General features: G+C 35.2%; 2 protein-coding genes across 2 annotated transcripts; one reads left to right on the top strand and one right to left on the bottom strand.

The window, feature by feature from the left end:
* Positions 1 to 3361, top strand: psmd7 (proteasome 26S subunit, non-ATPase 7). The gene is made up of 7 exons (XM_043245659.1): positions 1 to 190; positions 966 to 1057; positions 1138 to 1230; positions 1347 to 1444; positions 1664 to 1744; positions 1841 to 1932; positions 2532 to 3361. The coding sequence occupies exons 1-7, from the start codon at positions 117 to 119 to the stop codon at positions 2986 to 2988; spliced, it is 987 nt and encodes a 328-aa protein (XP_043101594.1). The 5' UTR covers positions 1 to 116; the 3' UTR covers positions 2989 to 3361.
* pkd1l2b (polycystic kidney disease 1 like 2b) lies at positions 3150 to 24322 on the bottom strand. The gene is made up of 35 exons (XM_043243234.1): positions 24025 to 24322; positions 23237 to 23395; positions 22215 to 22400; positions 21078 to 21188; positions 20702 to 20775; positions 19975 to 20090; positions 19768 to 19870; positions 19415 to 19616; positions 18485 to 18664; positions 18264 to 18397; positions 17982 to 18119; positions 17763 to 17906; positions 17114 to 17238; positions 16912 to 17029; positions 16271 to 16396; positions 14996 to 15218; positions 14726 to 14916; positions 13827 to 14057; positions 12867 to 12968; positions 12604 to 12782; positions 11508 to 11654; positions 11238 to 11437; positions 10232 to 10470; positions 9065 to 9622; positions 8869 to 8971; positions 8130 to 8270; positions 7562 to 7747; positions 6700 to 7030; positions 6163 to 6296; positions 5951 to 6078; positions 5255 to 5415; positions 4945 to 5155; positions 4280 to 4381; positions 4067 to 4198; positions 3150 to 3795 (listed from the first exon to the last, which is right to left on the bottom strand). The coding sequence occupies exons 1-35, from the start codon at positions 24320 to 24322 to the stop codon at positions 3682 to 3684; spliced, it is 6027 nt and encodes a 2008-aa protein (XP_043099169.1). The 3' UTR covers positions 3150 to 3681.
* Between the last annotated feature and the right edge of the window lie 553 nt (positions 24323 to 24875).

Here is a 24875-nt window from a genome sequence, read left to right as displayed (position 1 = left end):
TGTGGATAACATACGAAGCAGCAGCGGAAGAAGCGGCGCAGCGTCCGTCAGACTGGCGTGCTGAACGACTCAAAACATTCTTTTTTCGTGAAATATTTCGATTTATTGGGAAAAAAATGCCGGACTTAGCGGTAGAAAGGGTCGTCGTTCACCCCTTGGTGCTACTGAGTGTCGTGGACCATTTTAACAGGTAAATCTGAGTGTTGTGGAGGCGCTGCACTAAAACTGTTAACTCACTGTCGTTATGTGTCAATGGAAGTAGCCGCTACATGCTAAAGGCTAACTGGATGCAACACGGTTTAAGTGCTGTTATGGAAATAAACAATGATTTAAGAATGCGTTTATTGAAAATGTTATATCGTGGTGTTGCATACCGGCTTAACGTTACCTTTTTTAGCATTTAAAGTTTGTCATAACATGTTGTAGAAGCAAGCAGATATAGATGCAGGTCAGTTATGTTAGCATTATATAGCTGTTCATTTTACCCACAAGTAGATCTTTAAGCTATTTGACAATGTAAATTAACACAAAAACTCCAGAATGTTATATTATCATTTAAGTATTAAAGTAATAAAACTAGGGCGTTTTCTTAGTGTACTGTAAATTTCTTATGTTAAATCCTGTTTTTGATACTGAACCTATGGTGATAAGTAACTAACTGTATTGTTATTTTTATATACATGCATACATACACACACACACATATATATATATATATATATATATATATATATATATATATATATATATGTGTATATGTGTGTATATATGTATATGTATATGTGTGTGTTTATACATGTTTATATGTATAATTTATTATGGATGTCAGGTTATTAATATTACATGCATAGCTTTTGGAACACACTTTCAGAAGAGGTTCAGGTGTAATATAGACCTCAACTCAAAGAGCCATTTGAAGATGCATTCAAAAACAGCATGACATTTGTCTGTCTTTTGTATTGCAGGATTGGTAAGGTTGGCAGTCAGAAGCGAGTTGTGGGTGTTCTACTGGGATCATGGCAGAAGAAAGTGCTTGATGTGTCCAACAGCTTTGCCGGTATGTTTGAAGCTCTTGGTGCAAAATGCACTTCTTTCCAGCTGGAGTATAGTTGAAGTAATATTTCAATTGTGTGGCAGTACCCTTTGATGAGGACGACAAGGATGATTCGGTGTGGTTTCTGGATCACGACTACTTGGAGAATATGTACGGCATGTTCAAGAAAGTGAATGGTAAGATTGCTTTAGAGTGCGCACACAATGAATCAATGTCATACGTTTGTTACAAAAGCTTTGTCTTGTCGTTGTTATAGTGCATTATCTCATGGTTTTATTTCTTTCAATTCTAGCAAGGGAGAGAATAGTTGGGTGGTATCACACAGGCCCAAAGCTGCACAAAAATGATATTGCCATAAATGAACTCATGAAACAGTACTGCTCTAATTCGGTATGTAATACTGTTTGTTGTACTATTGTTTAGTTTCTTACACTATATGTACCAAGCATCATGTCATCTTTATTTATATATATATATATTTAAATAATAAATATATATAAAAATTAAATAATTATGGATGTGTGTGTGTGTGTGTGTATGTATATATGTATATATATATATATATATTATAATGTAAAATATGCTTTTTGCTTATTGTTTTTTCCAAAGGTTTTAGTCATTATTGATGTAAAACCCAAAGACCTGGGGTTGCCGACTGAAGCTTACATCTCCGTGGAGGAAGTGCATGATGTGAGTACTTGTTGTCAGTCATTAAGTTATTATTAAGCTATGTTAATATATTTGATTACTTGCATGTTAATCGTTGACATCTATTGTTCACTGAAGGATGGGACTCCCACATCGAAGACGTTTGAACACGTCACCAGCGAGATTGGAGCAGAGGAGGCCGAGGAGGTTGGCGTGGAGCATTTGTTGCGGTAAGATAGAAATGAAAATGCACATTTTCTGCTTATTTGATTGATTTGAGATGTATTAAAACGAGGGCTTTCAAAAATACATTTCTGTGATTTTAATATTCTGTTTAAAAAGCATACTTGCTCACAAAATATTGATACCAAATATTTTAAATATTGTGAAAATGACTGCACAAATAAAAATTTGACAGCTGTCATTCAAACAAAGAGCTGATATATTGTAGGCACAGCTGTTTTAAGTTAACAGATATTATTTTTAAACATTTCCTATTATAAAATGATATGATGGTAGGACTATATTTTCATATAAAATGTAAAAATGATGGCTTTCAATCATACTGTATTGCTGAATGGCTATAATTACTCCAGAAATGTATGAATATTTACAATGTGTCATCTTAACGTTGCTTTGCATTAATTTGGCTTTGTTTTGTGAATGTATGAATATATAATGCACTATAAAAAAAATTTTATAGTGGGTGTGATGTTGCAGAAAGTTGCAGAAAAAAAGTTTTTTTGCTTTTTTTTTTATCTTTTGACAGCACTTATTAATATATCTTTAAAGAGTCTAGTTGATGATAGTCTCTTGATGATTTCTGCAGTGATATCAAGGACACAACAGTTGGCACTTTGTCGCAACGCATCACCAATCAGGTTCATGGCCTGAAAGGTCTCAACTCCAAGCTGCTGGACATCAAGAGCTATCTTGAAAAGGTTGCAACAGGCAAACTGCCCATCAACCACCAGATCATTTATCAGCTGCAGGACGTGTTCAATCTGCTGCCTGATGTCAACCTGCAGGAATTTGTCAAGGCCTTCTACCTTAAGACCAACGACCAGATGCTTGTGGTCTATCTGGCCTCGCTCATCCGCTCTGTAGTGGCGCTCCACAATCTCATCAACAACAAAATAGCCAACCGTGACGCAGAAAAGAAAGAGGGCCAAGAGAAAGACGACAGCAAGAAAGAAAAGAAGGATGAGAAGGATAAAGATAAGGACAAAGACAAGGAGAAGGGAGACGCTACAGCCAAGAAAGATGACAAAAAGGAAAAGAAATGAACCTGAACTGGCATGAACTCGGGCTTACACAATTTCGGCTGTATAAGGGAGGAATTCAACGTTTCTTTGCCTCCTCTTGTAACAATCTGCAGTTTAGATTGGCCATTTTTTGATATAAAGGACTTGCTTTTGGTTTTGCTTAAAAGAGAGAAAGGAATTGGTTTCACATGTTTCTTTCCCTTTTTGATGTTTTGGTCCTCATCAAGATTGACCTCTTTACACTTACATATAATACCATTAATAAGACCGTCGCAATATGAAGACCGGTGTCCAGCGTTACAGCGTAGTCCAACTGCAGACATGTCATTGCATTGTGTCACTGTATTTACACTGAGATTTCTTTTTTGTATCATAAAAAGCAATGTCAAACAAGCTTCTCCGGCCCAACCTGTTTTTATTTTATTCACTACATGCAAAGCTTGCAGTTTATTGTAGTGTTCATTTAAACACGTTTTTCCAGGCTATGTTCATAAAAGGAAATGTTTCAGAAAAAAATGCTCTATAATTAAATGGTGCACTTCGGTTTTTCTAAAAAGAAAATTAAAGTTGAATCAAAACGACCATGTTCGGCGTAGAAAACATTTTTTACGTTCATCTTTAGCAGAGATACAGATATTACAAATTTTTGGGTTTTTTGTCGTGCTGGCTAAGCATTTGAAGATAGTAGATGAGGGCATGTGCCAAAGATGAGGGCTAGGTAGTTTTGTTAATATGTTGAGATTCTTCTTCCTTCTTCTTACATTTGATGCCAAAAAGACTGAGGATCTTCACCAATATCAAGTCAACGATTTCCTCTTCTTCGGAAGGCTGAGTATCAGAAGTGTAATTTTAGTCAATGAACAGTATATGAATGGTTAATGCTAATCGGTTTAAAGCTGATGATATATGGGTCAAATATTCCAGGCAGCTTTTTTTGAGCACCTACTCCCGTCGTGAATAGGTAACTTCTATTTGCATACTTTAGATCAGTCATGGGGACTGTCTCTGTGCTGATGGCAACATTTACCAAAATATTGCCCAGTGTATCATCAGCTTAACAGCAGTTTAAAAGAAAATGTGAAAGTGACTCGTATAACACCTGGTGCTTCTCCTGTTCTTCACTGAATGCCTCGAGGATGACTGAGACGAAGAGGGTCAGGATCACAAACGTAATGAAGATGACACAAGTGGAAATGATGATGGCGCCAAGCACCGGATCAGAACTCATCACCTGTGCAGAGGAAGCACGAAAGCTGTGATGAAAGCATAAAAGCTTTTCTGTGTTACTGTGGGCTGTAATTCTTTGACGAACCTCGTCATAATTGAAGATTCCAAACTGCAAACTGAAGATTGTTCTGAACGCATCTGGTAAAGTTCGGTATGAGTACAGCTTCCATCCAAATAAGAGATTGCACTATTCAAAAGAAATTAATGCATTGATATCTTAAAGAAGACAGTTACTGAAAAGCACCTACAGATTGAAACCTTTGAGGAGGCCATTCAATGTTTTATATATATATATATATATAATTTTTAATACAAAATCTTGTTTTTGTTTGATTTTCAGGTTGAAATGTGGTAACAAGAAACTACTTGAAGGGACAGTTCACCCAAAAATAACATTTCTGTCATCGTTTACTCATACTGTTATAAACTCAAATGACATTTTTCTCCCTTGTTTGCAACAGAAGATATTTTGAAGAATGTAGGTAACCAAACAGTTTCAGGTCCCATTGATTTAGCATTTAGCCCATAGTAATATTTTGACCCGACTCAACCTGTCTTCTGTTTTATACACAGAAAAAAGAAACTACGGATTGACAGGGTGGTTTTCATAAATGATGACAGAATTGTAATTTTTTTGTGGGGTGGATTATCCAATTAAAGATGAAGTATGCCATTTTAGTGCATGTTAAAATATTACAATAAAATTAGTGTTTTAAACTGTTATTGACAGCAAACACTGTTGCTCCTTACGGTTAGAGAATAGGCCAAGAGGATAATGAAGATAACCACAATGAAGCTGGACATTTCGTTCCAAGCCCGCTGCAGTGAGCAGGTGATGAGGTGAAGCTTAGGGTTGAGTCTCAGCAGGTGCCAGAGTTTTATACAGGCCAGAAGAACCAAGAAAGCCATGAGATATCCCAGTGTAGCATCTATGACAGCTGTATCGTGGAAACTGGGAAACCTGTAGGGCAGGAATAACATTACGACTGTGTAGGGTCAATTGGACTTTCACTTTATGTTCACATCAAAACTTTTTTTTTTGCAAAAAAGATCTACTCACTGATCCTTGTGGTTGAGGTAGTATTCAACGTCTTTGTCTCCCTGCACTGTTCTCTTGATGAACACTGATAATGAACTCCAACTTAAAATGATGATGGCCAGGTCTAAAAGATTCCACTTGTATGTGAAATACGCCCATTTCTGACGCTTCAACAGCTTTGCCTGCTCAACCCCAATTGTATGGTTTCATTGAAATGAAAGGAGTATTAACTCATTCATTATTTACAGGGCAGTAATTAAAGTAAACACAAAACTAAAAAGTCTGTCTACATTCACTTATCCCCTATGAATGCTTAAAAAAACTTCTGCACCCTCATGTACCATGATTTTTGACACACAAAAGATGTTTAATTATAATGTTCAAGCTCTTTTCCGAAAAATGAAAATTAACAGTGATCAGGTTCTCCAAAAATCATAAACAAATAACTGACTGAAATGCCACTTACTTTTTGCTCATATAAAACCCAGGCACTAGATTATAATTTTAAATATTTCTCACAAAAAGCTAATCTATGGCTTCAGAAGAACTTCTTGTGTACTTCTATTATAATACTTCTACGGTTTATTTTTATCATTTTTTGGAGCTGAACACCAGTGGTCAATTATATGTATATAGACACATCCGCTTACAACAACATGAACGTGGGTCAAATATTTCCCTAAAAGTTCAATGAAATTAAGCTTTCAGAGGACCGACCTGCAAAAACATGTAGTAGACGACGAAGAGGAGATAAAAGACCTGCGAGGCCATGAGAAACGACTGAAAGCCACCTGTGGACTGGTAGAGACGGACGCTCTGAACCATGCTGCGGAACTGAAAAGCGCCTTGAAAACAAAAAGAGTATGGTCAGCTTTGCAATAAGACGTGAAGACCTTGTATGAATGGGAAGGATTGTTCCGTCTCCTCACCCACTGCGCTGCTCTCTAGCATCAGCGTGACAATGCAGAAGAGGTTGACATTAGCGTTGTACACCGTAAACTCCGCAAAAACTGCCCTTGTGTACATATCCAACCAGGTGGAGTCAATGAGATACTGAAGCTTGCTGTTGATTGAAGGAAGGCACGTCATTTGTAAAGCATTTGTAAAATAAACAATATTTTCAAATATGACATTGAGAGTAAACAATGACAGAATTTAACTGACCTGTAAAACATTTACAAAATTTAAAACGTATCATTTTCTGAGCAAATGTTGAACACATTTTTGAAAAATAATACACAAGATTTTATATCACATTGAGGGGCTTGAAGATAAAGTGTACGGAGGCCCATTGAATATAACATACAGAGAGCTTACTGCAACTTTTTTCTTCTCAATTCTGACTTTAACTCATAACTCATAATCTATCTATCTATCTATCTATCTATCTATCTATCTATCTATCTATCTATCTATATCGACTTTGGCAATACAAACAAGGCGGTCATGTTTAAGCGATTTCTCACCTGCTAGCGTTTTGGTGGTCAGAACCGAGGTCCATAACATAGCCTCCACCTCTATAAAGTGCAATCATACCCCAAACCGGGATCGTTCTGAGCGCAGACTGGCTCTGGTATATCCAAGGAGTGACGGTGTCTTCAGAGCCATTTACACCCTGAACCTCATCCCAGCCTGGACCATAAGAGGCCATGTCCTCATTTTCCCAAGAGTAAGGGGCATTACAGTCGGGAATAGCGTGAAGCATGGACTTAGCAACCTTACAAGAGCTTCTCTTCACCCTCACTTGACGAAGACGAGCACTCCCGACGAGTTTTGAGTTTCCGTCCGTTATAAAGCCTCGGAAATGAAAGTAAAATATAATTCTTAAGCACATGGGTCAATAATATGGATTAACTGGGATTAATCGCAGTTTTGTCAACATTATGTGCGTGTACTGTGTTTATTTATTAGGTATATATAAATGCACATACATTAGAATACATTTAGAATATATTCACATTAAAATATTTGTTGTTCTATAATATATAAAATATTTAATATATAAATATAATAATAATTTTTCTTAAATATATACATGTATGTGTGTGTTTTATATATATATATATATATATATATATATATATATATATATATATATATATATATATATATATATATATATAAAACACACATACATACATGTATATATATATAATAAATGTCATAAATATGCACAGTAGACACACACATATATTATGTAAACAAAACTTTTATTTTGGATGTGATTAATTGCGATTCATTATTTGCCAGCACTAGTTTAAACTACAGTTCTTGAGATATCTTAAATACAAGTTGTTAAAGAAGTTGACAGGTCAGGAAAGGAAGTACCTTTATGGTCTCCAAACAGGTTATCAAGAAGTCCAGTGCTAGCCCAGGTGAACACATCGTTTTGGCTCATACTGTCTGAAATGCCTTTACTGAAGCTCTGCTGGATGTGCTGAGTGAAGTAGAATCCATTTTCATCTCGCTGACCATATGCCACCAAGAGCAGCATCCACAAGAACCCCAGAAAAACTGCAAAAGAAATCCAGGTCTGTGCACAGCTGTCCTTTCACAGAGTTAATAGCTAAACAGTTAAGACGTTCTCATTAAGTTTTTATTTCTTTATAACGGTTATTTAAACTTTATAAACACTAATCATTCAGCTGTTTCATTCCGTTGCAAACAACATGTTTTGGGAATCAAGACGAAGTTACATTTAAAATATCAGACAAATACCCATTTCAGATGAACAATGTAAAACAAACATTTTCAAGCTAATATAATTAAAGGCCACATAACTTTTTGTATGTTCTAATGTTCTATTAACGTTTGTTTGTAACTTTGAAAAAAGAGAACCGTATGCAAGAATATCAACTAAATATGTATCAACTAAAAAACCTTTCTCAAGTCTTACCCAGAATCTCCATGATGAGTGCTCGTGCTTTCTGCTGTTTGACCATGTTTCTCTTGATCCTCTCGATATCACTGGGAGGAGGAGGCTGATAGTAGCTGCGTGCGCAATCTCTCTTAGAAAGACGCACTCCATTGAGACCGTCTATACAAGAGATCAAAAACATAGCCACTTCAAAAAGTAAAATAAGAAATCTTAAAAATTAAGTAAACTTTTACACTTTTTACAGAAAAAAAAAAACGTAATGTAACATATTTGGCGCATATTTAGTGCGTGTTAAATGCAATTAAATAAGAAATGTAGTTTACATTTATAGTAAATACAATCGGCTGAACTTTGATTTGCTTTTTGACTTAACTTATATGTAATAACATGTAATTTCATAATTGCTGTTGTCTTTGAAATATGGTTAAAACCCTGCTAAATCATTTCAATACTGACTAAAAAAATCCATTTTCTATTGAAAATTGTATGACATGCATTTCAATAAACTTGTAATTAGACATTTGTGATGGCTGCGATTTAAAATGTGCATTTAAAATACATTACATGTTTAAACTGAATTACCAGCAACATTTAAAATAAAATAAAAAATACTTCACATGATCTTTAGTATGTGTGTTAATAAGCGTGGGCTTCTTTTAAATCACAGCGACAGCATATTAAAATATTAAAAGTGCATTTAAAGTGCAAATTCGATACAAAGCACATTTCTTTTCGGCTGGTTTTCTGATCCATTTACCTGAGCGAGTGGTTGTTTTCTTACGCAACGTCTCAACAAGTTCTGCATCCTCAAAATTGACTTTTTTCACCACCAGCGCAAAGAAAATGGCTAAAAAAAGCACCTGCCAAAAGAAACACACAATGCCGAGGTCAAAATGATGTTACGCAGTAAGTGTGATATACGTATATACAGTGTTTTGGCTCCAGCTCTTTACTTTTACAGGCTGGGTGAAGAAGAGGCTCTCGGTGAAGGACATGGCGATGGAGATTATCCAGCTGACCGAACGATCTTTCCCATATTTCAGTCCATACAACATGGTGAAGTACCCTGACACCACGCTTGTGGCTGCAACAAGAAGCCAACCCACATACACACACCACCAGGGCAGACCCCTCCTGCTGCCGTCTTTCTCGGGGCTCGAGCTACAGACGCGCTGCTCAGTGATGGGTCTGGAGGAACGGAGACTTTCCAGCAGCTTCTTCATGCTCTGGACCTGCAGTAACACCTGGCTGTAGCACCCAGGCCTGGAAAAGCCTGAAGGCCCCAGCAGCTTCACTTCTCCCTCCACGTTTTCGAGTTGCTTGGAGAGATGATGGGTGTAGGCCCAGAAGACCGAGGAGGTGTTGTTTTTGTGAATTAAGTGCTGTTGCTCGATGAGGTTCTGCAGCTCCGACAGCAAAGTGTTGATGTCTTCCTTATGAGGATTCATCTCTGTTTTGGGGACTGGGCATCTCATGGCATTTCCAAACAGGTATGTGATTCTCTGTATGTCCTAATGACAAATAATAAAATAAGGATATTTTTGGCAAAACAATAATGTGTCAGTAAATAGATAAAGTAAAAAAAGTTTTATATATTCTACCATTCTTAAATACATATTTAAATATTCTACCATTCTTTTTTTTTTTACTTTTTAGCAAGGAGCCCCTAATTTCATAAAATAAGACACACTAAAATACTTCATAAAATAAGCACACTACAATAGGTAGCACAGCAATTTTCTCTTGTGATGGTAATGACATTTCTTAAATATTATTCTTAAATATTAATCAGCATATTACAATAATTTCTGCAGGATTATGTGACACTGATGACTAGAGTGATGACGCTGAAAATTTAGCCTTGCCATCACGTGAAAAAAATACTTGAAATAGAAAATAGTTATTTTAAAGTGCAATATTGTTTCACATTTTCTATTGTATTTTTAAACAAATAAATGCAGCCTTGGCAAGCATAAGAATTTTCTTTCTAAAATATTAACAACCTCAAATCTATGCTATATATCGAAATACAACAACACTAGTTGAATTACTGAAACATTTTTTTTTCACTTGTTTAAACAAAAATAATGTGCGTAATTAATGAAACATGAAGCACTTACTTTAATAAGGAAATCTACGGTTAAATTGTCCGGATCGAAATGCGGAGAGGCGGTCTCATATGGGATGTCTTTCTCCATCTGAGGAGGCTCACACTTCTTATCTGCCTTTCCTTTCTTTGTCTTCTTTTTCCGAGGACGTGAATGTCTGAAGATTCCCACAATTACTAGATTGACTGGGAAGACAATGAAGGAGCTCTCGATGCCAATCATAACCTGACTCCAGGTCAGTTTAATCTGACCTTTGGATAGAAATGAAAAGAAGCATTGGTTTGGACTAGAGCTATCAATCAATTTATATATATATATATCAATATTTAGATATCATTATACTTAAGTGTTTATAGTGCTGTCAAACGATTATGAAAAAAATCCTAAATAAGTTTGCGTAATATATGTATGTGTTCTGTGTATGTTTATTATGTATATATAAATACACACACATGCATGTGCATATTTTTAAAATAATTACACGTATTTATATGTCTATATCTACATTCATCTAATCAATTCTTCACGTGTTTCATTACCGGACGGATCGGCGTTTTTGAACGAATCTCGAACAGCCAATCGACGCAAGCATTATTTGAAGCATCAGGAAACTTTCAAAAGATCTATTTTGATCGCTACCATAGACGTCGGTGTTCATATCTTAGCTATTAAGTTTGATCCAAGTGATAATATGAGTGAATACATAAACAATACTTCGTAACTATACCGCGAAAAGACTGTTTGTAAAGCTGTTACCCACGTCGACTCCGTAAGTTAAATCAACTCAGTATTTTAACTTTATTTTAATCTTAAGAAGAGTTATTTTGAAGTCAAAATGAGTACAGGTTGGCAGGTTTGCACTATTTTAAATACTGAAAGTTATTCAAAGATTGTAGCAGGCGAGCAATTCACTGAATAGAAAAATTGAATACGAAAAATGTGTTATTTAAACTGCTTTATTTTCATTTAACATCAACACGACTATCATATGTGATCGCGTGATTATTTTGAGCCATACCCAAATCCATGGTCTGGTCTGTGGGGTCTGTGGGAATCCCGTAGAACATGATGCTGGTCAGCATGGAGCAGAGCAGCACCGAGAAACAGCAGGAGACACGCTGCACTCGGGTGAAGTTACTGCTGGGGGGTCGGCTGACCACGGAGTACCAGATGTGACCGTCGCAGAAGTCCGTCGTCGTCTTCATGAAGAATAGATTGCTGGAGAAAGGAAAGCCTTTCAGGTGCATTTTCAAACTTTTCAGAAGAGACAGAAAGATAGTGAACTCACCTGAAGCCTTTCATGTCTGCCTCTGATGCTACAGGAAACACTTTCTCGACGGTGCAGTCATCTATATCCACAGCCAACCACGAGCTGCACAGGAAGTGCCACTTCTGATCGGTCTGCAGGTCTTCTACCATCACAGTGTTAACATACCTAAAAAAATGTAAAATAAAAATTGTTTTTCAAACACATGCGCTATGTCAGTGTAAAATGTATTGCTATTAGAATTTGAATGTATGAATATTATATATATATATATATATAACTGTATACTGTTTATATACACAGTATATATATATTAAATGACACTAAGGTAACAGGAGTGAACATGCTTTAAAGAAAGAACCAGTTTTAATAGAAATTGCATTAAAGTATTAAAGTGTATTTTAGTTTACGATAAATGTTTATAACTACATATGGCCATACACTTTAACCATATTTCAAAGAAAAAGAAGCTATTATGAATACGTCCTTTAGATAAATATGTACTGGGTTAAAAAACATATATTAAAACTATAATACTTCTGTAACAATTAACACACAATTTTGTGTCTAAAAGCATTCTAGTCAGTACACACTTCTAGTATATTAAAGTACAGTATATTATTTTAAAGTATATTACTTCTATATATATGTTGTCTTTTTACGACAATGCTATATACTGTATATATATATATATATATATATATATATATATATATATATATATATATATGTGCATTGTCTATATTTATATATATGTGCATTGTCTATATATATATATATATATATATATATATATATATATATATATATATATATATATATATATATATATATATATATATATTCTGCCAGAAAACTTTTTTTATTTAACTGTAAGTTTGGAAACCTAGGGTGAGTACAGTAGATGATAATTGTACACTGTAACAAAATGATATTTCATAATTGTAAATAAACCGAAAAAAAGCACACCATTTCAGTATTTATACTTTCAGTCATTTAAAAAAATGGAATGTTTCATTTAATGTGTTACTATTTCATTTAATTGTGAAATGACTCTCCATTTCTGAGTGACTTTTTTCAGTGTAGCGGGTGAACTGTTCCCCTGCCATCGGCTTACCAAGCAGGATGACCTCCTGAGTTGTCGTGCCACAGCCTGATGCTCTGCAGCTCTCCCAGTGAGAAGGGGGTGGTCAGTAAGAACAGGTCCACAGCTCCTCTTTCAAACACTGGCTTATCAGGGTCAGTCAGATGATGGGGCTCACACTCTCCCTCCGTACCCTGAAGAGTCACTATGACCTGAAGTCACACAGGCATTGTAGAGTTAGTATGTAAGAGCACAGAGTTCCTGAAGAAGAGCTTGTGATGAATGTACATGCTGACCCGTGATGAAGGGGAGGAGCCCATGCGATGACCGGTGCTGATCTTCAACAAGTAGCAGTACTCAGCAAAGGGATCATTGTCTTCCAGCACAGTAATCTTTACCTTTTTGAAAGAATATATCCATACACAACTTATTTACGGTAGCATACGGTGTATTTCAGCTGAGGACAGAGCGCTAAAGTCTTCATTATTGTCTGCATTCAATAAAAAGTTTATTTCCGGATCTCATGAAAAATGGGCATACCAAAATTGAGCCTAGCCAAATGCGACTTTGTTCAAATATTCCATAAAAACATATTAAACTATTAGTTAACATTATCCAATAGCCTCTGTGGCCTTAATTACATAGTCAGAAAAGTTGTTTATGATTATACATTTTCATAAAACGTATTACATATTATTGATAGATTATATAGAATTATGTACGAATATTGCATCAATGCTTACTGTATCATATTTGATGTATGTTCATGTGAATTTTGGAAAAATCTTAATCAACACATATTGGACTGAAGCAACATAAGCTTACTATCTTTTTGACTGTAAGAAGCAAATATGATACAGGTTTTGAGTAACATTTATCTCTCTGTTTCATCTCTCAATCCTCATTGTATTGCATAATAAAAAATTTTATCTGTATATGCATTTATTGGGCCTATGAATAATACTGATGTTTTTTCATCCTCAAAGTCAGCTCCATATTCTCCTACATCAAACTCTATGATCCATAAAAGCCTCACGTATCAAACATAATACAAAACCTAAAATATATAAGCAATTTGTTTATTTATTAAGGTTGTGTCTAAAGGTTCACTTTTCACTGTTCTACTTTAGAACATTAGATTAGAACTATTCATTCATATGCCAAGTATTTCCGGGTTAATAAAAAAGAAATAAGGGCCGTTGACTTGAAGGCAAAGAATTCATTAGATCTAGAAACTATAGATATATTAAAGTTACCTTGGTTTTGTCCTGTAGGTCCTTCCTGCGTGCCCATGCCGCTATCAGGATGTAAGATAAGAAAATTGCCCCGATGAAGCACACTACCACCGGGTTCTGTGCGAAGTTGGAAAACAGCTCAGCGGTCTTGGAGGGATCTACCGTGTTGGGCATGACAAAGAAACTGCCCCCAAAAAAGGTTAAATGGTTGCACAGACACTGAGTAACATTTGGGGTTGTTTTAGGGCCAACCTAATGAAAAAAAGAAACACAGTGTTATCTTATAAACTACACTTTTTATAGCCTTGCTAGCATGCGACTGATTGACAGATGCTACATGCAGCGTGGTTGCCACCAACGGCATATAAATAGTTAAAAATATATAAATGCAAATATTGTTATACATATAATTTCTTTATTCTGATTAAATTAGCAAGTGCATTTAACTGTATTGTAGTGTACTTCAAATCTTAAAACATACTTAAAAATGTACTGGCAGATAATATAAAGTATAAATCTGTAATAATGGCAAATAAAAAACTTCTGCTAACAAACTAAAGCACATGTTAGAACTGCATTTAATACAAATTTAATTTGAATAATAATTGTATTTAATTACAGTTTGCAAAAATTACATTCAGTTTTACATTCAGCATATTATTTCCATAAAATACACTCTACGTAAAAGTATGCTAAAGTGTAGCATACTTAAGAAGGCCTCTATCTTTAATTAATCCCATTTTTCACACAGCCAGTTTTATTAAGTTACGAGATGCATGGAAGTTAAATGCTTCAACACACACGATCTACTTCAAGTGGCAGAAATGAAACAAAATAACGTATGAAATAAAATGAATAGTTCACAAAAAAAGTTGCTAACCGTTGCAACTTGCCTAAGTTTTGAAAGTGACAGCACTCACCCTACAGCCATAATCACTCCAGTTGGATCTTGCCTCTTCCCAGAAAATGCACTGAGCGGTAATGGATGTGATTGTTACTGATGCATTTATAGACTTAATGCCCGGAGGAACAACCGGTCTTATGAGAAGGTTGTAAACACCCGCGTTTACCGCCATGTCACTGGGGCCCAGTACCCATGTGTACTTCTCATCTGCGTCAAAAGATTAAGAAAAGTGCTAAACACTGCTTGCTACATTTCGCAGATCTTTCGTTTCGAGCCACTGACTCACCTCGTGAGTTTCCTTGTTGAGGAAGTGTAACTTTGGCTGCGTAATTTTTCTCGGTAGGTTGGTTCTGATAACCCAGCATCAGTATTAGTGTTAAATCCTCAGAGGGACTTAACTTAATAACCAGAGTGATGTTGGGGGTGGTTATATTGATGACCATGGTGCTGAAGTTTCTCAGATCTAGGACTGAGCTGTTCACGGCTGTGTCCAGCCTGGGTAACAAGATCTGCAGATTGAGCAAAGTGGAAATCCTTTAGGTCCCAGTACAATCTCTTCATTATTAACACCTTCTGATTAAACACTACGGAAAGAAGGTATATCGTATTCTTTCAAAAGGCACTGATATATGCTCTAATATGCACTATTTACGGGTAAATATGCTACAAAGACGTAACTTTTATAGATGATACGTGCTTAATGTTAAGGTTATTTCTGCTGCCCATAAGCCTTCCCTTTATTTTTAACTTAAGGTAGTTATTGAATGAAACACACTACAGTGACAAAACAATTGTTTTTCAGGCACTAGTACATTTTGAGATTTTGAGCTATTGTGGTTCTTTCAGACTTTTTTCATAACATCCAAATACACATTTGCGTATTTCTTTTATCACACTTTACATTTGCACCCGTTTCAGTTATAATACATATTTAAACTCAGCTTTGCTGACCCGCTTTATAGCTACTAGTGTATTTAAGAACATACATTTAAATTAATAATTTGACATGACACACTTAATGCATAGATACGCGTTTTTTACATTTTGCTTTTTTTGAAAAAAAAATAAAAAATAAAAAATACCTGAATGTAATTACAACTGTCATTTATTTTTATAAATACATTCATAATTACTCTTTTCATCCTACGAAGATTCCTAAACCCCAATGTTTTTCTGGCAATCAAAAATAATCTCATTTATGGATTAATAAAAATCCAAAATTCTCTCTCTAAAAACCTTTAACGCGTCAACAAGAGTTTTGAACCTGGAGATATTTGCAAATGAGCGCATATTTGAACAGATAATGATAATGACCATTTCAGAAAGATGGTAACACAAAGCAACTGTCCTGTGATTAATCAACTGTGGAAGTATGGTAATATCTGTAAGTTAAAGTTATCTGTTAGTTTGAACCCTAACAGTTTTCACCTGTAGAGTCTTGCCTTGAAACCAGTTTGAAAGTTGATTTTGGAATTCTATTTGTTACATGTTAGAGGCACAGAAATTGCCAGCTTTAACTTTTCAGTTCATGTTACTGTCAGGAGATCTGTAATCGTTTTACCTCAATCTCCTCAGTCAGGTTTGCCACTGGAATGCCACTGCCGTCTGTTTTGGAGAGGGACAAACCGGCCACAATAGTATGAATGGTCTGACCTTCAACCCATGGATCAATGTTAAAATGTGTCATCTGTGAACATATTGCATGATGAGATATACTGTGTGAGAAGTATGTAAAAAAACATGGGTAAAGCATAAAATATATAATATATATTGTATCTCTGTTTTTTAAAAAGAAACAGGGGCAACTATAGGATTTCAACTAGGAAGTCGAGCTCTGGATTATGGATGCATATTATGGCCAGTTTAAAGTTAAAATACATTTGAAAATGTATTTGAAACACGCAGCTTTTCTCTTCATAAGATGCATGCTGATGTGCTGGAGTTGTGTGGATCACGTGTTTGTACTCTCGTTTTGACGGCACCCATTCACTGAAGTGGATCCACCGATACGCGAATGACGCTACATTTCTCAAAATCTGTGAGAAATTCAGAAACAAGCTCATGCACATCCGATGGTCCTGAGATTGAGCAAATCTTCCTAAAACGTTTGATTTCTGGATGCACTATTTCTTTAATTTTCAGACTTTGTACCCAGATGTTTTTTTGGCTTGCGGTAGCTTGTAGTGACTGAAAATCACCCACTTTCACATCCACTGGCTCATCGTCAGGCAGTATATCGGAGCCCAGGTTGGGAAGCTTGAATCTGGCTAAACTGTTCTCCACACTGAAAGGCTCTTTATGGAGGTTGGTTGGAGATATCCTAATCAGAAAATAAACTCATATAAAAAGTTCCTGATCTGTTTAGTAATTGATATAGTAATTAATCGAATTCTGGTTGTCCTACCTGTTGACGTAAATATTGACGTTAGGAGAGGTGATGATTTTGGGCTCCAGATCCGGTGTTTTATTTACGAGCAGAAAGGTCTGAACAGAGTCCATCGCACTGACCAAATAATAAGAGATGTCGCTCTAGAGAACACATCAGTACATTTCTGACTTAACTGTGTTTAGGAACATAACAGCTGGTTTAAAGCAAGGTGCGTTTTCTTGCACAGGCAACCAATCAGCTATCTCGTCATATCAGTTTAACTGAAAAAGTGATACTTTAATGCTTTATCGCCATATCTTTTTAATTTCTGTAATATTTTTCATTCTTTGAAGCATAAACCCCATAAAAACGGTCTTTATCGCTGGAAACCTACAGATGTCCGAGTTTCACTCTCCGTGCAACTGATACCCGACTGCCATTGGCTCATCTGCGTTCGAGGGGAGGGGCTTGCCGATAAGTCAATTGAAAACCAAAAACTTTTCGATTTAGCTTATATAAAAATAGCAATTTAAATAAATGACATTTGACTTTTTTCAATGCAGTCAAGCCGTTTTTTTTTTTGGTAAACTGACATTTTTCAATCAGCCAAAAACCAGCTTAAACCGACTTTAAACTATAACAGATCCCAAGACAATTTGTGGGGTTCAATCAGACTTTTTTTTACCTCTTTCTCCTTTTCAAAGGCAGCCAGAATGTTACTGGAAGATGCAACAAGGAGGCTGGCTATTTCATTTCGTGCAGTGATGTTATCCAGACTGATGAACTCGAGGGACTTGCCTAACATATATACCACACAGCCAGCACTCTCCTGTGAAAGAAAAGTGTCTCTTCAGTCGTTGCGCACTAGTGTTTTCCACACATATAATGACGTGTTTGGTACTACCTGAGCATAAACATTCAGTTTGTCCTTATCGTTAGTGACTATTTTCAGAACGCTAGCAAAACTCAGCATTTCTGTGTGTTGCTGGACTGGCTCTTCTTCTAAAACGGCACATATATCTGAAAGAAGTTCCTCTCTGTACTGCAATTGGGAAAAATCGATGTTAGGGATTAGATAGTGCATATAAGATGTTTGTGCAATGATTTAAAATACAAATGCAAATTAAGCATGCAAATGATTATTGTTATTATTACTATAATCTCTCTCTTTCTTCTTTTTTTTTACCTCTTCTGTGTCATCTGCTCCACCAAGCTGACTCAGCTCGCTATCAATGGAGTTCTTCAGCTCGTTCTTGTTGATCTTTATCCAGGAATTTTCAATTGTAAACTTCCCATAGGACACTTGGTTGTTTTGTTCACCTAAACCATACAGGGATAGTTATTAGAAGAACTTTATTCATAGATGTAATATAATAGCGGAAATCATAAAATGTGAAATCATCTCACATTCCACCACAACAATGATATCCTTCTTATAAGATCTAATCTTTTTAGCTTGGAACTCCAATTCATTATTATTATTAATATTATTGTTGCCATTATTGCTGTTTCCATTGTTGTTGTTGTTTCCACTATTGTTGGTGTTGCCATTATTGCTGTTTCCATTATTGTTGCTGTTGTTGTTTCCATTATTATTGTTGTTTCCATTATTGTTGTTGTTTCCACTATTGTTGTTGTTTCCATTGTTGTTGTTTCCATTATTGTTGTTGTTTCCACTATTGTTGTTGTTTCCATTGTTGTTGTTGTTTCCATTATTGTTGTTGTTTCCACTATTGTTGTTGTTGCCATTATTGCTGTTTCCATTATTATTGTTGTTTCCATTATTGTTGTTGTTTCCATTATTGTTGTTGTTTCCATTATTGTTGTTATTGCCATTATTATTATTTCCATTACTGTTGTTGTTGCCATTATTGTTGTTTCCATTATTATTGTTGTTGCCATTATTATTGTTGTTTCCATTATTGTTGTTGTTGCCATTATTGTTGTTTCCATTATTATTGTTGTTGCCATTATTATTGCTGTTTCCATTGTTGTTGTTGTTTCCATTATTGTTGTTGTTTCCATTATTGTTGTTATTGCCATTATTATTATTTCCATTACTGTTGTTGTTGCCATTATTGTTGTTTCCATTATTATTGTTGTTGCCATTATTATTGCTGTTTCCATTGTTGTTGTTGTTTCCATTATTGTTGTTGTTTCCATTATTGTTGTTATTGCCATTATTATTATTTCCATTACTGTTGTTGTTGCCATTATTGTTGTTTCCATTATTATTGTTGTTGCCATTATTATTGCTGTTTCCATTGTTGTTGTTGTTTCCATTATTGTTGTTGTTTCCATTATTGTTGTTATTGCCATTATTATTATTTCCATTACTGTTGTTGTTGCCATTATTGTTGTTTCCATTATTATTGTTGTTGCCATTATTGTTGTTGTTGCCATTATTGTTGTTTCCATTATTATTGTTGTTGCCATTATTGTTGTTGTTGCCATTATTGCTGTTTCTATTATTGTTATTGCTTTGTAGATTCAGGACCTTCTTGCCACCTTTAAAGCAGTTTTTCTTGAAATCGTCTTTCTAAATGAAATGGGACAATGTGAAAACCGTTATGAAAAATTAAACACGCATGTGTGTATCCTGTGTATATCCAAAAGTGTAAAATTGTACTCTGTATACAAAAAGACTGAAAAGAAAATAATTAGACGCATTTGAAACTGCCTGGACTTACACCGTATTTCAGTACGTCCCTGCCGTCTTCCACATACCAGTATGTATTTTGACAGCTAGCATCTGTCACCAAGTTAATGTCGTCTGGACCACAAACTAAACAGCTGGGAAGTACAGACATAAATACATCAATTTTTGATATCCAACATCACATATTATTTTAGTTTTCAAATGGAATGGAAAATAAATGTCACACAATGTGTTTTACCGGATTTGCAAACTGAGTGGGTATGTATCAGAAAAACAAATCTGTTTATCACCAGGATTTTCTCTTTTAGTCCTTTTGTGAGTGTGTTGTCTCAAATTTAAAGAGTACTTTGATGCCTGAAAATGAAAGGAAAGTATCATTTAGGAGTCAATTTTACAAATAAAGTGAATTTACTGACTTTTTTAAGTTAAGTGGTTGCAATCAATTTATTTGAACTACATTAAATAAAAATTATTTAGTTGACTAGCTTGTAGCTAAAATAAATAGTTTTACCTATTAACATTTTTTTTGTCAGGAGGGTGGTTTGGGAATAGCTTCTTAGCTGGTTTTAGCTCATATATCTCCCGGCCTGACCGTCTAAGGAAGCGGTCAAAAGACCTCTAATATAAACCTGTAAACCAACTTTTACCTGCTTTGTCTGCTTTCAGCAATTTTTTTTCCATCAGAGAAATTTTTTTTATCAATAAATACATAAATGAGAATTTCTGAAAACTCTGAAAAGTCTGTTTAGAATTTTCACTATTAAATTACTATGTGGATTTTCACAACTAGTCAAAAAATAAAACAAATGTTCAGTAACTGAATGCCTAGTAACCCTGTTACTAAAACACGTCTTGTCTTGTTAAAGGAAAAGTACCATTATCGTGCAATAAACCTTGACCCTTATACCTTAAAAAAAGTGTTTAAAGTGAATTAATACAAATGCAAAGTCAATCATTTTGATCACCTCAGCAAAAGAATCGCCACCACCATCATCATCATCATCATCAGCAGATCTTTCCACAAAATCACGAGAAGGTTCTGCATTGTGGAAATATACATGATAATGAACACATATGCACCCATAAAAGTATCATTACTACAGTATTTTCTCTATGCGCCTTATTTTTAACGTGCGACCATTTGCAACTTGAATGTACGAGGCTTCCAGTGTCGAAAACTGTTACGAAAACCATTTGTTATCGCATAACGCAATTTAATAACACTGGTTTGTGGTATTACAGTTACTATCATTTATTGAATAGTTTTTTTCCGGAAGTCTTGAACATTCAAAGAAATAACGAACTGCAAGATAAGGTGGATCAATAGAAAACAGCGCTCACGGTCTTTGCAGTGATATTCCACCAACAGGTAGCTTCCCAGCGCAGGACACGGATCTCCAAAAGACGATACATCGGCCACAGCCGTGCAGAGCCGCTGTCCATTACACAGCTCTTCGAGGAAACAACAAACCTCATCGTTACTGTTTAACACTACTGCAGACAGTCACAACATCTTTACTGAGGTATGGTAAAAGAACACAAGCAGAAATTCTCAATGCTCTTCAAACACTGAGCGCTTTGACAACAATAGTAACATTAAAGCAGTTTCGCAAAGAGCTCGTCTGATCCTCTGTAAATACGTTCACAATTCGTTTGCCTGATTATGAGACCTTTTCCGGTCCATTAGTACCCAGTGAATATTACTTCTCATTTTGTTTTACATCTGTTGGCCCGCTGTAATTTTAAACCTCGGCTTTGGCAGGAGTCCTAAACAAAAAAAAACACAAGCCCATTGCTGTTGTTTGCTCTGCATTCAAATAAAAAGAAAGAAGTCAGAAAAAAGCATCGATTCGCAAGCGACGCACAAAAGCATTTTCTGTCCACTTCAGGTAGGGACATTAGGGCTCATTAAAGGTTTCCTTTCTCGAATTACCTATGTACTCACAAACCTGCAAAAAATGTATTGTTGCAGTTCCAAGGTACTTCATATTCAATAGATCCCAAAGTGCCCATGTCTCTGATGCTCAGCAGCATTTATTTGATTAAGCAGTAATATTATGAACTACTATTAGAATTGACTAATAAATATTCCATTCTGATACATTTTAAAATGTAATTTAGTCCTGCGATGCGAAGCTGAATTTTAAGCAGCCATGACGCGACTCTTCAGTGTCAATATGCTGATTTGTTGCTCATTTCCTCTCAAAAGAACAACACTTGCTTTATTTTCTGTTACCTGAAGCAGATCATTTAAAATTATAACTCAAATCACTGACTTCCAGTCACCATCCATCAGCTTCACCAAGCTTGGAAGAACCAGAAGAATCATTTTTTTTCTTGAAAGAAGAATGTTATATACACCTAGGATGGCTTGGAGGTGAGTAAATTATAGCATCATTTTCTGATAAATTATTGAACCCCACAAATCCGTAATAACACCTAGCTCTTTCTTTTGTGTGTTGGTACTTTCTTTTGTACCTGCTATTACATCCAGCACACTGATCCGTCCGCACGGCTCCAGAGAAGCTGTGAGAGAGCTGGAGATGGTGCTCCTGCAGTAATGTGGCGTCTTCCTGCCGTAGTAGCTCTCATCAACCTCGATCACCTGATCTGAGCCGCAGCGCAGGACGGCGCTGTCCGTACAAGACAGAGAGCGTCCCAATTCTACAAAAAGACATTTTTAAAACAATATACTGCATATCATGTTTTCTCACTTCTTTAAATTGTCTTCAAATTCTTATTTGTATTTTTGTTTCTTATGAATACAGCACAGATCTCTCAAAATAGAGTTTTAGTGTTTTTTGCTAAACTGTTTTTTTTTTACTGGTGCAACTAAATATAATTAGGCTTTCCCATACTTTTGTTTTTTTATACCACCAATGAACATGCTAAAACATTAAAGTACTTTATATATAATTATATAAAATATAATATAAAAACACAACTACAACTTCTCATTGTCTTAAAGTGACCATATTATGGATTTTTAAAAATAAGCTTTCATGCAATGCGTAACGGAATAAAAACATCCTGCAATGTTTTAAATTTGAGAGCGCTCCGTGTAAAAAGTTATTGTCTCTCAAGAGAAAGAGTCGACGCTGAATCACTGAAACGAGTCGTTTTTAAATAATTCCCAAACATCTGAAACATTAGCATAATGCCCACCCACGTGTTGGTCTTTTCATGTTGGTCTGAATGAAGATGCAAATTACTTTTTTGCCACTAGGTGGCACTTTTGAGGAGTTCAAAGCTCACAAACACTGCTTTAATTGAAAAATAACAAATCACAAGAGGGAATCATTTAACAATGCATTTGAGAGTCGTTGCACAAATAAGGTAAAAATTTATATATATTATAAGAAAACGTTTTTGACCTTCCCTGCATTTATTTGGGATTCTTAAAACCAAAATATGAACCTTTCATAACCCATAATGGGGTATTTTAAATTTAAAAAATACTTACTTATATATACTATATAAAAAGACACCATAAAACTTACCAAATTCACAAATGAAGTAGAGTTCCCGATTACAGTTGCTCGTTGTCTTCCAGTGAAATTCAGAGTCTGTGTTGATGTAGCCACAGCCGGTCTCCAGCATCAACCCATCAAACCAGTTTGAGTAACTCGCATCTGTACCATCTAACCAGATCAAGCTGCCTGAGGACATAGAAACTGATGCATGTAAAATGATGCTTCCTTATAAGCAGGCCCACTAATCTGTATACATAAAAAGGCAGGCTTAAATCTTATATTAATTAAATACAAATGTCCATTCATTTAGACTACATGAATGTTTTATGAACAAAGCGAATGCAATGCATACGAGTCAGTCATACATAAATAAACAGGTAACATTTCCATACTCAAACATCATGGCGTTTATTATTAACTATTTATATGTTTGATTTTTAATTAAATAAAATCGCATTTATTCAAGTTACATTATGAAAATGATAACATTTATTCAATTAAAAATATGGCTAGCTAAGGAACAAGCATTCTTTAATTAGTTAAAATGCATGAGATTTAAATGAATTAATTTACTGATGATAAAAGCATGAATCTAGTTATTGTTGCATTTATTTATGACTGACAAATATGCATCACATTAAGCTTTATGGTTTGTTAAAAACTTTTTAAAATGATATAAAAATTTAATATTAAATAAATTATTTATATACATTTATAACTAAATATTCCACGCATTGCATTTTTCTAATTAATATAAATGCCACCATTTTTAATCTACATTAGGCTTGCACAAATACCGTCATGACTCCAACCACCTTGTGCGTCCAGAGTGAAGTTGTTGGAGTTAGACACCAGTCCTATCCACCATTCCTGTTCTGGCTGAAGGTGTTTTAGTAGAAACTGCTGGGTTTCGTGGTTCTGGATGAAGGCCAGGTGTCCACCTTCCCGCTCACACCAAGCTTGAGCGCTGAAGAAACCGCGCCGAAGGGCCACAAACTCATAACAGGAGCTTAAAAATGCCTGCTGATTTTCTGAGCAGGAAAGACCTTCCCCACATGCTGAGATGATGTTAATTACAATCAGATATAACAAAGTAAAGAGTCTGTCGTCCATCTCTAGTCCGTGTGCATAAAGACTAGAAGAGAAATCCTGGTGATTTCCTCTATATAAAGGGATCTGAGCCCTGCCAAAAATACGCCAGCTACCTAAAAGACAACTGAATCCTTCCTATTGATGGGCTCTTATGCAATAGCCAGTAATGCAATAGCCTAATGGATGCATATTGTGTTTTTACACAAACAAAGGCAATGTTCATTTAGATCATCCAGATAAGCCAGCCTCAACCCACAGTGACGCACAATGCTCAAGGAATTGGAAACTGAATAGTTTCACAAACAAAAATGAATTTAGATCAAATGAGAATCATAGAGAATTATTTTCTGTGCCAGAATAAAGACAGAATTAAGAATTGTATATGATGTAGTTTTTGTTTAAGCTTTATAATCATAAGGTAATTTTAGTAGACTAGATTACAAATCAACAAAACAGTCCTTATATATATATATATATATATATATATATATATATATATATATATATATATATATATATATATATATATATATTTTTTTTTTTTTTTTTTTTTTTTTTTTTAATGTTTTATACT

Source organism: Puntigrus tetrazona, chromosome 7, assembly GCF_018831695.1.
Source record: "Puntigrus tetrazona isolate hp1 chromosome 7, ASM1883169v1, whole genome shotgun sequence".
Lineage (NCBI taxonomy): Eukaryota > Metazoa > Chordata > Actinopteri > Cypriniformes > Cyprinidae > Puntigrus > Puntigrus tetrazona.
This window is presented reverse-complemented; position numbering and strand designations above follow the sequence as displayed.